This window comes from Pituophis catenifer, unplaced genomic scaffold (genome assembly GCF_029215685.1).
Source record: "Pituophis catenifer annectens isolate HBS135680 unplaced genomic scaffold, rPitCat1.0.hap2 SCAF_8, whole genome shotgun sequence".
Lineage (NCBI taxonomy): Eukaryota > Metazoa > Chordata > Lepidosauria > Squamata > Colubridae > Pituophis > Pituophis catenifer.
Genome location: NW_027256888.1, coordinates 69,447,027 through 69,461,541, shown reverse-complemented (window position 1 = coordinate 69,461,541; position 14,515 = coordinate 69,447,027). Strand labels below are relative to the sequence as shown.

At 43.0% G+C, this 14,515-nt stretch overlaps 1 protein-coding gene across 1 annotated transcript in view; it reads right to left on the bottom strand.

Annotated features, from left to right (window-relative positions):
• Positions 1-8,703, bottom strand: part of FAM13A (family with sequence similarity 13 member A) — a 150,068-nt gene extending 141,365 nt beyond the window's left edge. Inside the window, exons 1-2 of the mRNA XM_070948432.1 lie at positions 8,454-8,703; positions 4,297-4,506 (exon numbers count right to left, since the gene is read on the bottom strand). Of these exons, the coding sequence (XP_070804533.1) occupies positions 4,297-4,506; positions 8,454-8,703 (460 nt within the window). The remainder of the gene's footprint in view (positions 1-4,296; positions 4,507-8,453) is intronic.
• Positions 8,704-14,515: the final 5,812 nt, after the last annotated feature.

The window sequence follows — 14,515 nt, the reverse complement described above, 5'->3', positions numbered from 1 at the left end:
TACCACTAGACAATTTATCGTCATGGTGAAGTGCACTGGCCTGGTACAGTCATTACAGAAAGCCAGGATTTGAAAGCCTTAGCTTGACCAAATCACAATTGTCTGGGTCACATTCAATGCTAATGTCATGAAATGCTAAGCCTCCCAAAGTCACTGGTAGGTGAGTGATGTGCAAGTTTGATAAACAAACACTCATTTGGTTCATACATTCTGCTAAGAAAAAACCACCAGCATTGTGTGCCAACCTGACCTTGGTATCCTTAAACTAACCGGCATGTTTGCAACATGTATTTTGGCTCTTGCTTAAGGAAGTAAGATCAGTCCAACAATGGAAAAAAAAACTCATTTCTTTCTAAACTTTGAAGAAATAAAAGAGGAAATCTGAGCTTACGAAAATATGGGAAGTCTATTATTCTGGTCCACTTCACACTTAAAACTAAGATTTCTTAACGCTGATATGCTGAAAAAGTTATTCTAGCTTGGCTTTCCCATATACAAGTAGTTCTTGACTTACAACTGTTAGAAAAAATATCCTTCTGGGTTCAGCTCCAAGTGGGGAAAAAGACACTGGAAACATGGAGACTGCTTGGAAAGATGGTTTAATGGTAGACAGGATCACATGGTTTGAGTTCCTGAACAGAAAAGGGGTGAGACGCAGTGAGTCCCCAGGTTTTATGTCCTCTCTGGCTTTGAATTTCCTGGGGCCCAGAAAGAGTATCCTGATTGGATGTCAGACTCCCAGGGGGTGGGGGTCTTAGCTAGCCTTGCTGGCTGATGTAATCTTCTCAGGTGCCATGTGGTGAGTTTCTGTTGCTAGATGGGTTCTATTGTGTTAGTTTCTGTTGCTAGATGGGTCCTATTGTGTTGCAGATGATGGTCCATTGACAAAGGGTGGGGTGGCAGGAAGGTGGGAGCTGCTTTGTCTTTAAAACATGCTTCTCCATTTCTCATCCAGGGAAACATAATATTCTGCCTTTTTAATATTTCCTAAAATATTTCATTCTTCTAGGAAAGGGGTGGGTGCTAACCTCCTACACAACCATTTTTTTAGTGACCATTCAAAGTTACAATGGCACTAAAAAAAGTGACTTGTGACTGTTTTTCACACTTACAGCCATTGCAACATCCCCGTGTGATCAAAATTCGGATGCTTGGCAACTGGCATGTATTTATGACGGTTGCAGTGTCCTGGCGTCACGTGATCACCTTTTGCGACCTTCTGACGAGCAAAATCAATGGGGAAGCCAGATTCACTTAACAACCAGGTTACCAACTTAACAACTGCAGTGATTCACTTAACAACGGTGGTAGGAAAGGTGGTAATATGGAGCAAAACTCACTTAAGAACTTTCTAGCTTAGCCACAGAAAGTTTGGGCTCAACTGTGGTCGTAAGTCAAGGACTACCTGTAATATTAAATTAGGATGCCTGGGTTTGCACCTCGCACACTGTGCTTGCCATAAATAAACAAAACAGTGGTGTCTGCATTGGAAGTAGCAAGGGGGAAGGAAACATAAGCAGCAGCGGTGGGTTTCACATTTTGCTTCGCGCACACGCATGCCCGGTTTGTGAACACGCCTGCCTTCTGCACTTGCGCCCGGCCTTCCACGCATGTGCTTTGCTCGCCCGTGTGCCTTCCGCACATGCGCCCGGGCTAAAAAACATGCCTAAATAGGACAGCATAGAGTCGGGGAGGGTGGGCACCTGCGATTTCTGCTACCGGTTCGCCTGAACTGGTCCGAACCGGCTGAATATCACCTCTGATAAGCAGGATGTTCCTGCAGAAGTCCATGATAGCAACCCTGCTGGTCAGACCAACGGTTTATGTAACTCAGCATTTCCCAATCTGGACACACATACCCCTGGTGGTTTTGCCTTCTACTGTGCGAGTGCCCTAGCTACCAAGGCCATTGATGAGAATTTAGATTTTAATGGAAATATAAAGATACATGCACAATAAAATATGCCTGCTATATTTGAAAAGGAATTTGTATAGAGAACATGCATATATGGTTCGTTTGATTTTCCGGAACTTGTGCATTTATTCATTTCTTCAATATAACTTCCTTTAAATCCATGCTGGAAAAGTCCTCTAACCCACTGCCTAAATTACAGCTTGTTTTTCCTGTAAACACTACATAAGCAAATGTTCCTTTAGTGTTATTACTTGGGTAGTGCAATACATAACCAGGTCTTGTTGAATGAAGTGTTTATGGAAACAAAGCCTATGTCCAAACAGTTGGACACTGATTTTATCAGAAAAACATACCTGGGGACAAGGGGACAAGCAGGACTGAAAGCTGAGCAACGAGACAGCCCAGAATAGCACTTAACAGGGCCATTTTTTATTTTTTTTACTGCAAGGTTGTTCTGGATTCTGAGAGATCAGCCACTTGCAACCTCAGCGTAAAGAATTCCAACATTTTGCAAATGAAACTGGACAGCCATCTGTCTAAAATGGTAAAGGGCCGTGATGGCGAACCTGTGGCACACGGACCGGAGGTGGCACACAGAGCCCTCTCTGTGGGCACGAGCGCTGTCGCCAGCTGCTCTTCTGGGTTCTGTTGCACTCATGGTCTTCGCACGAAGACCAGCTGGCCAGCACGTATGCGTATGCTGGAACCCAAAATACAGCAGCTGTCTGGCGCACATGCATGCAGCTGGCTGCTGCATGCATGTGCACAGGCCAGCTGCTCTCTTCCAGGTTCTGGCACTCCGATGTGTGCGTGCTCCAGTTTTGGCATTCAGTGCCTAAAAGGTTAACCATCACTGGCATATGGTGTTGAGTAGGGGTTTGGAAAAGAAGAGTCCTCTTCCAACTCTGTAATTTTGTTAAATACAGGAAGGAAGGGAGGGAAGGAGGGAGGGAAAGAGATTGAAAGAAAGATTGGAAAATATTGAAAGATTGCAAAAGAATACACTGAGCAGTGACATGTTTTTTTCTATTAAAATGAAGATGAAGAGTTTTAATTGAACTGCAAGTTCTTTCCAAGAAAATTATTCTCCAGGGGTAGAAAAATAAAGATTAGTTTAATATTTTCTACATGGATGCATCTAGTTACTGTATATCTTAATGTGACTGGTCTGGTTTGGGCTTAACAGGCATTCCAGATGATGAATAATAGAGTATGCATCAGAATCATGTCACGATGGCTCACCCATGGTTAAAATCAAGCATGGTTTAGTACATCAAAAATACGGTACATACTGTAGAAAGCTGTTAATATATTTGGACTTTTGCAGTTTAGCATGTTATGTGGCTCATTAACTCTGCTTTCTAAGTTATTCTTTATTGCTTACATAGCAAGGTAAACCAGTCAACTGTGGAATATTTTTTTTAAAATTTTTTAATAAGAAATTATAGCTTAATGTGAAGTATGAGTAAAGTGAACAAATCAGTTCACCTAGCATAGAAAACAGTTCACACAAAACAGATTCTCCAAAGCATATACCCATGTTTCCCTGAAGATAAGACTGGGGTTTTTTTTATTTTGGGTCCCAAAATAAGCACCAGGGCTTATTTTCGAGGGTGTCTTATTTTTTCCCCATGTACGGGAGGCCCACTTTTTCTGCTTCCTTGTGGCAGGAGACCGTGTGGTGTGTTAGTGGTGCTGCCGCGAGGCAGCGGGTGGAGCTGCCCCACATGCCTGCACCGGCTTACCTTGGGCCCCCCGCAGGCAGGCTCCACCACCTCCCCTGCCTCGACTTGTGGCAGCGGCATCGCCAGCAACCAGATGGAATGGCTGGCTGGCTGGCCACACAGGCTCTTAAGGCAAAATAAGGCTCTTACTTTGAGGGTAGGGCTTATATTAGGCGCATATGTATAACATGCTAGGGCTTATTTTCAGGATAGGTCTTATTTTCGGGGAAACGGGGTATTTCAAGCCTACAAAAAAAAAAAAATACAAGGGAGCTCACTTAAAAATACGAGGGAGCTCACTTAAAAATACGAGGGAGCTCACTTAAAAATACGAGGGAGCTGTTCTAAATACAACTTATCTACTTCACCATGGAGCTGCTAGGCTTCTTAATCTGCAATAATCAAAATAAACTGCTCCAAAGCAATCACTCTATTTAATTAAAGTTCCACATAAAGTATAGGGTAGACTTATTCACCCCTGTAATTTTGTTTTCATGTGAATATGAAGTATTATAGGTCACGCCATTTCTGCAAAAGGGGTTTCTACAAAATACTTGCATCTATGGAATCCTGTCAGAAGCAATGATATAAAAAAACAACAACAGTAAAAGTAGAAGACCACACAGTAAGGATATATGTTTGATGAGAAACCATCACCTTGATAAAGCTGGATGAATTTGGGGTAAAGGGCAGAAGGGATCACCCGATCTGGCAGCTCCCGCAGAAATAACTTCAGCAAACTGGCAGCTGAGCTTACGTCAGCCTCTGTGGCGAGATCTACTTGATCTCCACCCTCATACTTCATGCGCAGCTGTTCCACTGTTTTCAGGTTACCGTTCACCCTGAAAAGACCTTCCTGCTCGAGACCTGTAATTACATACATAAAATGAGATAAGACCAGTGGCAGATTTCCTGGCCTGCATTAAAAACAAAAAAGCAGATAGAACAAATGATGGCAAAACTCATAAAACCAGGTGCTCTCCACCTTTCTGGACCAGGAAACTGAGATCCAGGCTGTACATTCAGGAGCAGGTTGGAAAGAGCACTAAAGCAGGGGTGGGGAAACGATGGCCCTTTTATGACTTGTGGACTTCAACTCCCAGAATTCCTGAGCCAGCATAGCTGAAGATGCACAGTTGCATTTCTTAAAGCCCCATTGGTGAAAAACTGCACATAGGAAGTTAACATGAGAATGGACAATGCTACACGTTTTCTCACTGTTAGGAAATGAGCCTTCAAAAAAAGTAGCTTCCTTCCTTGGATCTCCGAAAGAACTACAGATAGTCCTTAGAAATAGAATAACAGAGTTGGAAGGGACCTTGGAGGTCTTCTAGTCCAACCCCTTGCTTAGGCAGGAAACCCTACACCACTTCTGACAAATAGTTATCCAATCTCTTCTTAAAAACTTCCAGTGTTGGAGCATTCACAACTTCTGGAGGCAAGTTGTTCCACTGATTAATTGTTCTCACTGTCAGGAAATTTCTCCTTAGTTCTAAGTTGCTTCTTTCCTTGATTAGTTTCCACCCATTGCTTCTTGTCCTAACCTCAGATGCTTTGGAGAATAGCTTGACTCCCTCTTCTTTGTGGTAGCCCCTGAGATATTGGAATATTGCTATCATGTCACCCCTAGTCCTTCTTTTCATCAGACTAAACATACCCAAATCCAGCAACCGTTCTTTATATGTTTTAGCCTCCAGTCCCCTAATCATCTTTGTTGCTCTTCTAGAGTCTCAACATCTTTTTTACATCATGGCAACCAAAACTGGATGCAGTATTCCAAGTGCGGCCTTACCAAGGCATTATAAAGTGGTATTAACACTTCACGTGATCTTGATTCTATCCCCCCGTTTATGCAACCTAGAAATGCATTGGCTTTTTTGGCAGCTGCAGCACGCTGCTGGCTCATATTTAAGTGATTGTCCACTAGGACTCCAAGATCCCTCTCACAGTTACTACTATTGAGCGAGGTACCACATACGCTATACCTGTCCATTTTGTTTTTCTTGCCTAAATGTAGAACCTTACTTTTTTTACCATTGAATTTCACATTTTGTTAGATAGCACCCAATGTTCAACTCTGTCAAGCCTATCTTCTGGAGTGTTGGCTATTCCTGCCAGCTTGACTTACAGCCATTCACTTAGTGACCATTCTAAGTTACAACAGCAGTGGAAAGAGTGATTTACGACTGGCCACTGCACTTACAACCCATGCAAAATCTTCTGTTATGTGATCCAAATTTGAACCCTTTGCAACCCAAATGCAGTTTTTAACGGTGGAAGTTTCCTGAGGTCATGTGATTGCCATCTGTGATCTTCTGAGCTGGCTTGTGACAAACAAAGTCAACGGGGGAAGCCAAATTCATTTAATAATGGCAGTGATTCACTTAACAACATGGGAAAATATCATAAAATTGGGCACGACTCACTTAACAATGGCCTCCTTAGCAACAGAAATTTTGGCCGTAAGTCGAGGATTACCTGTACAGCTAAGGAAAGAAGACTATCCACAAAGCCATTGATATTCAGAGCTTCTAGAAAAGGACTTGAAACTTCTGTAACTATATTTAATAAATAACATAGTGGAGCAGAGGCCACAGTGAAGAACAGTTTCTAAGATGCGAAAGCCAGTGTTCAAATCCCACTTGATTTACATATTAAGTGATCTACAATCTCTCCATTCCATTTCACCCATCTAACAAGGTTAATCAAGGGGAAAAAAACAAATGTTCAGAATTAATAGAAATCCCAGTCTGCCATCTGCTGGAGAACATGAAAATATTGTAGAGAAACAAGTTTGATTTCAAGTCTTCTTTAATCCGGCACAATCCAGATGTGTCATAAACAGCCATAAATGCAAACAGGTTGCTGAGTGTCTGAAATGCAGTCACATGACTACAGAGGGGGAGTGGCCATCAAAACTGGGTTATAAGTACTTTTGGGGGGGGGGTTCATCATAACTTTGAACAGTCACTAAGAGAGCAGTCGTAAATCAAGAACTACTTGTATTTCTGAACCTCAGAAATATTAAGCTGTACAGATAGTCCTTGACTCACAATACCTTGTTTAGTGTCTGTTCCAAGTTAACACTGAAAAAAGTGACTTATATGACCATTTTTCACACTTATGACCATTGCAGCATCCTCATGGTCATGTGATCAAAATTCAGAGGCTTGGCCACCGACTCATATTTATGACAGTTGCAGTGTCCCAGGGAGTCCCAGTGTCATGCGATTACCTCTTGCAACCTTCTGACAAGCAAAGACAACAGGGAAGCCAGATTCGCTTAACAACGGTGTTACTAATTTAACTGCTGCAATGATTCACTTAACAACCGTGGCAAGAAGGGTCGTAAAATGGAACCAAACTCACTTAACAACTGTCTCACTTAGCAACAGAGGTTGTGGGGCTCAATTGTGGTTGTACGTCGGGGGCTATCTTTATAAACTTCAATCTCACAGAATTCTCCAGCTAGAATTTGGGAAGTGGAAATCCATATATCTTCAAGTTGTTAAGGTTGAGCTACACGGATTTAAGCTAAGGCATCCCAAGGATTGTAGCCTCTTTTGAAAGCAAAGGGTTCAAAGACCATGCCCCATGCCCCCCCCTCCATCGTTTTGGTTGTCTTCGTCATTTTGGGGAAAAGCTTCTCTCAACCACCTGAACTTTTTGCTCTTTGCTGTGATTTATAAGTCACATAAAACATTTGGCACCAGTAAAATGTTTTTTCCTCTGAAACCGTGGAGAAGACGGGACATCACAGCAGGCTGAAAATCGGTGACAGCTGATTTGGGACTGATCTGTCTTTTTCAAGGCAATCTTGACTGAGTGGCTGTGGTTTCCGACGTCCCGATATAGTCAGTTGACGCCATTGCTGACTATTGGGGGCGAATCGCTGGCCCTCACAGAGAGGGCTCGCAACTTGGGTGTCCTCCTGGATTTAGAAGAGCACTTGACGGCCGTGACCGGGAGGATTTTTCATCAGGTTCGCCTGATTAGCCAGTTGCGTCCCTTTCTGGATCGGGACTCCCTACACACAGTCACTCATGCCCTCGTCACTTCCCGCCTGGACTACTGTAACGCTCTCTACATGGGGCTCCCCTTGAGAAGCACCCGGAGGCTCCAACTGGCGCAGAGTGCGGCCGCGCGGGTGGTTATGGGAGCAACGTGGCGCTCCCGTGTGACACCTCTCCTGCGCAAGCTGCACTGGCTTCCGGTGGTCTTCCGGGTGCGCTTCAAGGTTTTGGTCACCACCTTTAGAGCGCTCCATGGCTTAGGACCTGGTTATTTACGGGACCGCCTACTACTACAAACAGCCTCCCACCGGCCGGTACGCTCTCATAGAGAGGGGCTCCTCCGGGTGCCGTCAGCCAAACAATGTCGACTGGCGGCCCCCAGGGGGAGGGCCTTCTCTGTGGGGGCACCCACTATCTGGAACGAGCTCCCCCCAGAGATACGGAGGATCCTGGATCTGCGCACTTTCCGCCGTGCTCTTAAGACCCTCCTATTCCAGCAAGCCGGCCTGGCCTAATTTTCTCCCATTTTAAAATTCTTTTAAATCAAAATTTTAATCTGTTTTAAATTATTGGGATTTTTAATTGTCTCGGGCTAAATTATTTAATCTGGTTTTAATTATGTTTCTAACTTTTGTATCTATGTATTTTATTTTGTTCCTGTTCACCGCCCTGAACACTATGCTGGCTGGGGAATTCTGGGAGTTGAAGTTTACCCCTCTTAAAGTGACCAAGGTTGGGAAATCTTAGCTTAGAAATACACATTTTCCTTTTATTTTTTAAAAGAACTTGCTAATAGCTTACCGTGCCAAGACAGATATTCTACAATATCCCACACTACTGTTGGGATGCCACACTTGCTCAGCCCTTCTTGCTGCATTTCCTGAAGACTAGCGCCAAACAACCTCCGGTGGTGACAGGATCCCTTCTGTCTGCTCGGGGACAGGACGGCATTCTTTTTCATATCTTCTTTAAGCCTGACCGCTGAGTTACTTTGCTTGAAAGGACACAAAAAGGGAGAACACCCGGTCAGAGTGACGACGGGAGGTGGCATGGCTTCACAAATCACACCCTTCCGAGGGAACTGGAGGGATCAACTCTGTGGGTTTTATGGAACAGAAGCTTCCCTGAGGTCGAAATTCCAGACAGGCCTTCTAAAAAGATCTGGGAGAGATCCCATGCACAGATGCAAACACAGACACCCTGGTTGAACAGGAAAAAAGAAAGTCAATAAGGAGTGGCCTGAATCCGTAGCCAAGCAACTGAGTGGATAACTTAGAAACATTCAAGCTGCATTACCAGAGGAAACTATGGGAGGAGCGGAAATTAAATGTATTCAATGAATGGGGCGCTGGTTCTCTGAAAAATGAGTGTAAACATAGATGTAATATTATGCAACGGCAAAGGACAGATCAAGTCTAACTGTGGTAACACAACACTTGAAAGGTGGATTTGTAACACAGCCTGCGCAGACAGGCGTGGCATTTTCCATCCTTGTAGGCAGTCTGCCCTGTAGTAGAACGTCATGCTTGTAAATTAAAAAATTATCTCAGTGTCTCATTAGGGAAGGGTTGCCCAGGCCAAAAGTCACGTTCTGGCATCTCTAGACAAGGCCTGAGGGATGCACCAAGAAAGAAAGAAAGAAGAAAGAAAGAAAGAAAGAAAGAAAGAAAGAAAGAAAGAGAAAGAAGGAAGGAAGGAAAGAAAGAAAGAGGGAGGGAGGGAAGGAAGGGGAAGGGGAAGGGGAAGGGGAAGGGGAAGGGGAAGGGGAAGGGGAAGGGGAAGGGGAAGGGGAAGGGGAAGGAAAGGAAAATGAATGAAAGAGTGACAGGAAAAGAAAAAAGAAAGGAAAAAAGAATAAAGTGAGGGAGGAAAGAAGGAAGGAAGGAGGGAGGGAGAGAACAAAGGAATCAAAGAAAGGAAAAAAGGAAGGTAGGACTGCTCAGAGAATTATTTGAATTCACCATACTCTGTGCTTGCATCTTTACAATTGCTTCTATCAGCATCAATGTTGCAGCCTCCATTCTTGACCCCAGATGTCCCAAGAGGGGGACAGAAGCCAGGCCCACCCCCAGTACAGCCAAACAGATCATTGTATGTAGGGTCCACTATATCTAATGAGGAGACAGAGGCATGGGGGGAAAGGCCCATGCACCCATTCCTTACCCCACCTTCAATTCTAATTATTTGAAGTCACCATTTTAAAGTTACCACGTTTGAGAAACACTGATTTTTAAGCTGTATATAATTAAAGCAGCCATATACATATATCAGCAAATATAAATAAAAAACAATGCCTAAAATATAATTTTACCTGAAAAATTAACTTCTGGGATTATTACTTATTTTTTTTTAATTCTATGTAGTCTACAGAGGTGGAATTTCCTATTGGGTTACTCAGGTATGAGTATTCATGTTATAATTTAGCTGGGAGTTAAATTCTATACACCACTTATAAAAATTACTACAGCGGATATTGTTCATCTGTTTTCAGGAAACTGGGAACAATCCCTGGCTATGCAATCTGATACTCTCCCCATATAGTCTCCAATCTTTTTGTTCAAAGCTCCCTACAGTTGCTGTACACCTTTATAGACAGCGATTTTCAATTTAAGCATGCTACGATTAAGTAACCCTAATCCTTGGCCATAATGGCAACCTTGAGTTAGCACCAAACCCATAGTTAGCAATAAATCTGATACCTATGTAAATCATCCATATTAAAATGCAGATAAGACTATGAGAAAGAATACAGAATATATGCAATTTGTACACACGTACTCCTTACCATCATTTGTTTAGTAACTATTTGAAGTTACAACAGCAGTGAAGAAGTGACTTATGGCCGTTTTTCACATTTACAACCGTTACGGCATCCCAGTGGTCACATGATCAAAATTTGGATGCTTGTATAACTGGCATGTATTTATGATGCCTGTGGTGTCTTGGGGTCATATGATCACCTTTTGCGACCTTCTAAGAAGCAAAATCAATGGAGAAGCCAGATTCACGTAACAATTGCATTACTAACTTAACAACTGCAGTGATTCACTTAACAACTGCAGTGTTTCACTCAACCTTCCATCCTTTCAAGGTAGGTAAAGTGAGGACCCGGATTGTGGGGGCAATAAACTGACTTTGTATAAAAAAGAACAGCACTTAGGGGGGGGCCGAAAGCCCTACTAAACAGGTATATACAAAAGTATGAAAGCTATTGTTTAACGCATTGTAAGCCGCTCTGAGTCTCCAGAGAAGGGCGGCATATAAATTGAACCAATAAACAAACAAACAAACAAACAAACAAACAAACAAACAAAAACAACTGTGGCAAAAAGAAGTAAAAAAAGAAACAAAATTCACTTAACAACTTTCTTGCTTAGCAATGGAAACTTTGTGGTCAATTGTGGTCATAAGGCGAAGATGACCTTATATCTTTTATGCAGTATGATCTTTTCCCTATTTAATGGAATCCATTTCTTTCTACTGAGAACGAGTAGGCTATAAGGGAACAGCAGATCTTCATATGCCTGTCTGAACCATCTATACTGAACAAACAGTGTTTCAAATCGTGTTAAATCTTGCCTGCTTCTGATTGTTTAAAAAGTGATTCTGCAAACAGGCAACAAGTGGCACGTTTATAATCACTACTTCAAGCATCTTCATCCTGCAGGCAGACGTGCAAGCACTTGCTTTAGAAATCAACGGCCTGACAATTTTAATCACTTTTACCCACAAAATTACCTCAGCAAAAAGAACAGTAAAATCCCCAAATCAGAAGTCCTCACATAAGGGGAAATCCTATTTAGAGAAGCCAAACACATTTCCCTCACGCCTCTTCTTCTAAAACATGCAGGCTGCCATTTGTGTAACTGTGAAATGATTGTGAAATTGAATGCTGCAAATTCCTGAACGACAGGCTAGCACTGAAATAACTTTTCAAAACAGTAATAAAATCCAACAGAGGTAAAACAACACCACCACAAGCTGGACCAGATCTCACTTTACTGTAGTTTTCCAGGCACGGACACAAATGCTACTGAACAAATACTGAATCAAGAAACGATTTCCCAGAGCTAAAAATAATATTCCCAAACAAAACAAACCCTTTCCTGGTGTTTATGGGAGGCAACATCTGTCCCAGAAGGCTATAAGAGATCTTTGATGCTCTCTGAACTTGGTTGGTTCCTTGCAAACGTTTCATTACTCAAACTAGGTAATGTAATCAGTGCATAATGTCTATGGAGATTCTTAATCATCCAGATCATGGGTGTCCCAAAGTTGCTTTTTTTTTAGTAATGAAATGTCTTCAAGGAAACCACCAAGCTCAGAGAGCACCAAGTAACCCACATTTCAATCCTGAGCTACAAATATTCTCCCCTGCCCTTACAGTAAATCTATAAAGGTAGCCCTTGACTTACAACAGCTCCTTTAGTGATCAATAAAGGAGAATATTTTCTCTTTTCTCTTTGAGACCGCCTTCTACCGCATAGCTCCCAGCGACCGGTAAGATCCCACAGAGTTGGTCTCCTCCGGGTCCCGTCAGCTAAACAATGCCGGCTGGCGGGCCCGCGGGGGAGGGCCTTCTCTGTGGCTGCCCTCTGGAACCATTGACCTCCTGAGGTCCGGACCATCTCCACCCTATTGGCCTTCCGAAAAGTGGTGAAGACCTGCAGGCTTGGGGCCGTTGATCTTGCTTTGCGATCTGACAAGATCTGGCCATGAATGGTGTGAATGGGTTTTAATTGTTTTTGATGTTTTCAATTTTTAAGTGTTTTTATAGTGATTTTTTGAGTGTATTGTGAGCTGCCCTGGGATTTTGGAGACGGGCGGCATATAAATTGAATGAATGAATGAATGAATGAATGAATGAATGAATGAATAAATAAATAAATATTTGTAGTTCAGGGTTGAAATGAGGGGATCCTTGGTGCTCTCTGAGCTTGCTTGTTTTCTTGCAAATGTTCCATTACCCATCTAGGTAACATCATCAGTGCTAGACTAGACTAGCACTGATGATGTTACCTAGTTAAGGGTAATGAAACCTCTGCAAGAAAACAAGCAAGCTCAGAGAGGACCAAGCACCCCTTTAGTGACCATTCAAAATTACAACGGGACTGAAAAAGGCGACTTACGACACATTTTTTCACACTTACAAACTCTGCAATATTTCAACACGGCCACCTGATCAAAATTGAAACGTTTGGCCATCACCGACTCATATTTATGACAGTGGCAGTGTCCCCAGGGTCACAGGATCTCACCTTTTGCGACCACCTGTCAAGAAAAAGTCAATGGAGGAAGCCAGATTCCCTTAACAAAACGGAGCAAAACTCACTTGACAAATGTCTCGCTTAGCAACTGAACTTTTGCTGGCCTTTGTGGCCCTCACCGAACTGTTGTTCCTGCGTTGTAGCTGTAAGTCGAGGACTAACTGTATTGCTGTTCCTGATTATAATATATAATATCTCATATATATATATTGTAATATATTATAATATAACAATTATATTATTATAATCGGAGGCCAGGAGAAAAAAATGGCAAATATCTCCAACAATAAAGTAAAACAGACCGCTTAACCCCGGCAGGGCAGCTACAGCGAATAACAATCCAGAGGGTCGCGCATTCACCGAGTAGCGCAGCAAAGGCGGTCAAACCCGCGCGCGCTTTCGCCCACCTCGCCCTGCTGCATGCACGCTTGCTCGCCCGCGTGCAAAAACACGAACCCCCCCCACACCCCCCGGCCTTCTTTCCCCCGCTCTCCACGCCTACCGCCTACCCGCCAAGGCAGCCCGTACTCACACAGATGGCCAAGGCGCCTGCCCCCATCCTTTCAGGAGGGGCTGGAAAGAAGCGAGGCGGCCGGGAGGGGTTTGCAGGAAGGAGACGCTCGGAGGCTTCCAGGCCCCGGAAGGCGGAATCGCTTCGCGCGTCGCTTTATCCCCGAGGTCCACGGGCAGCGAGCGCCGCTAAAGCCTTGCCCCGCCAAGTTAAGTTTCCCTTCGCGCGCGGGATGCCCACGGCCGACCTCGGGAGCTGCCAAGCGAAGTCTTTAAGTCGGCCCTGGAAGTCACGTGACCCGGGGCTTCCAAGTCAAGCCACATCTTCCCCGGAAATTCCAGGGATTTCACGGGAGGCTGGCGAGGAATTCCTTGCTGGAAGTCGGTCGGAGCCCAGTGGGCAGAAGCAGCCAGCGTAGCGTCTGTAGTGTGTGTGTGTGTGTATCTATATCCATATCCATATCCATATCCATATCCATATCCATATCCATATCCATATCTATCTATCTATCTATCTATCTATCTATCTATCTATCTATCTATCTATCTATCTATCTATCTATCTATAAATATCTATCTATATCTATCTATCATATATATATATAGTATTATATAGTATTATAATATACATACACACACTATATATTCTCTATATGTATGTATGTATATAAGTATGTATGTATGCATGTATATATGTATGCATATGTATATATGTGTGTGTGTGTATGTATATATATATATATATACATATACATATACATACATGTCTTCTTAAGTTTTAATTTTTTGCATATACATACATATTTATACATATACATATGTACACATACTCATATATATATATTGTATACTGTATACTGTACGAGTCAAAAAGAGGGCTGTGAAAATATTTACAGACCCCTCACATCGTGGACATAAACTGTTTCAACTCCTACCCTCAAAACGACGCTATAGAGCACTGCACAACAGAACAACTAGGCACAAGAAGAGTTTTTTCCCAAACTCTGCTAAACAAATAATTCCCTCAACACTGTCAAACTATTTACTAAGTCTGCTCTACTATTAATCTTGTCATCGTTCCTATCA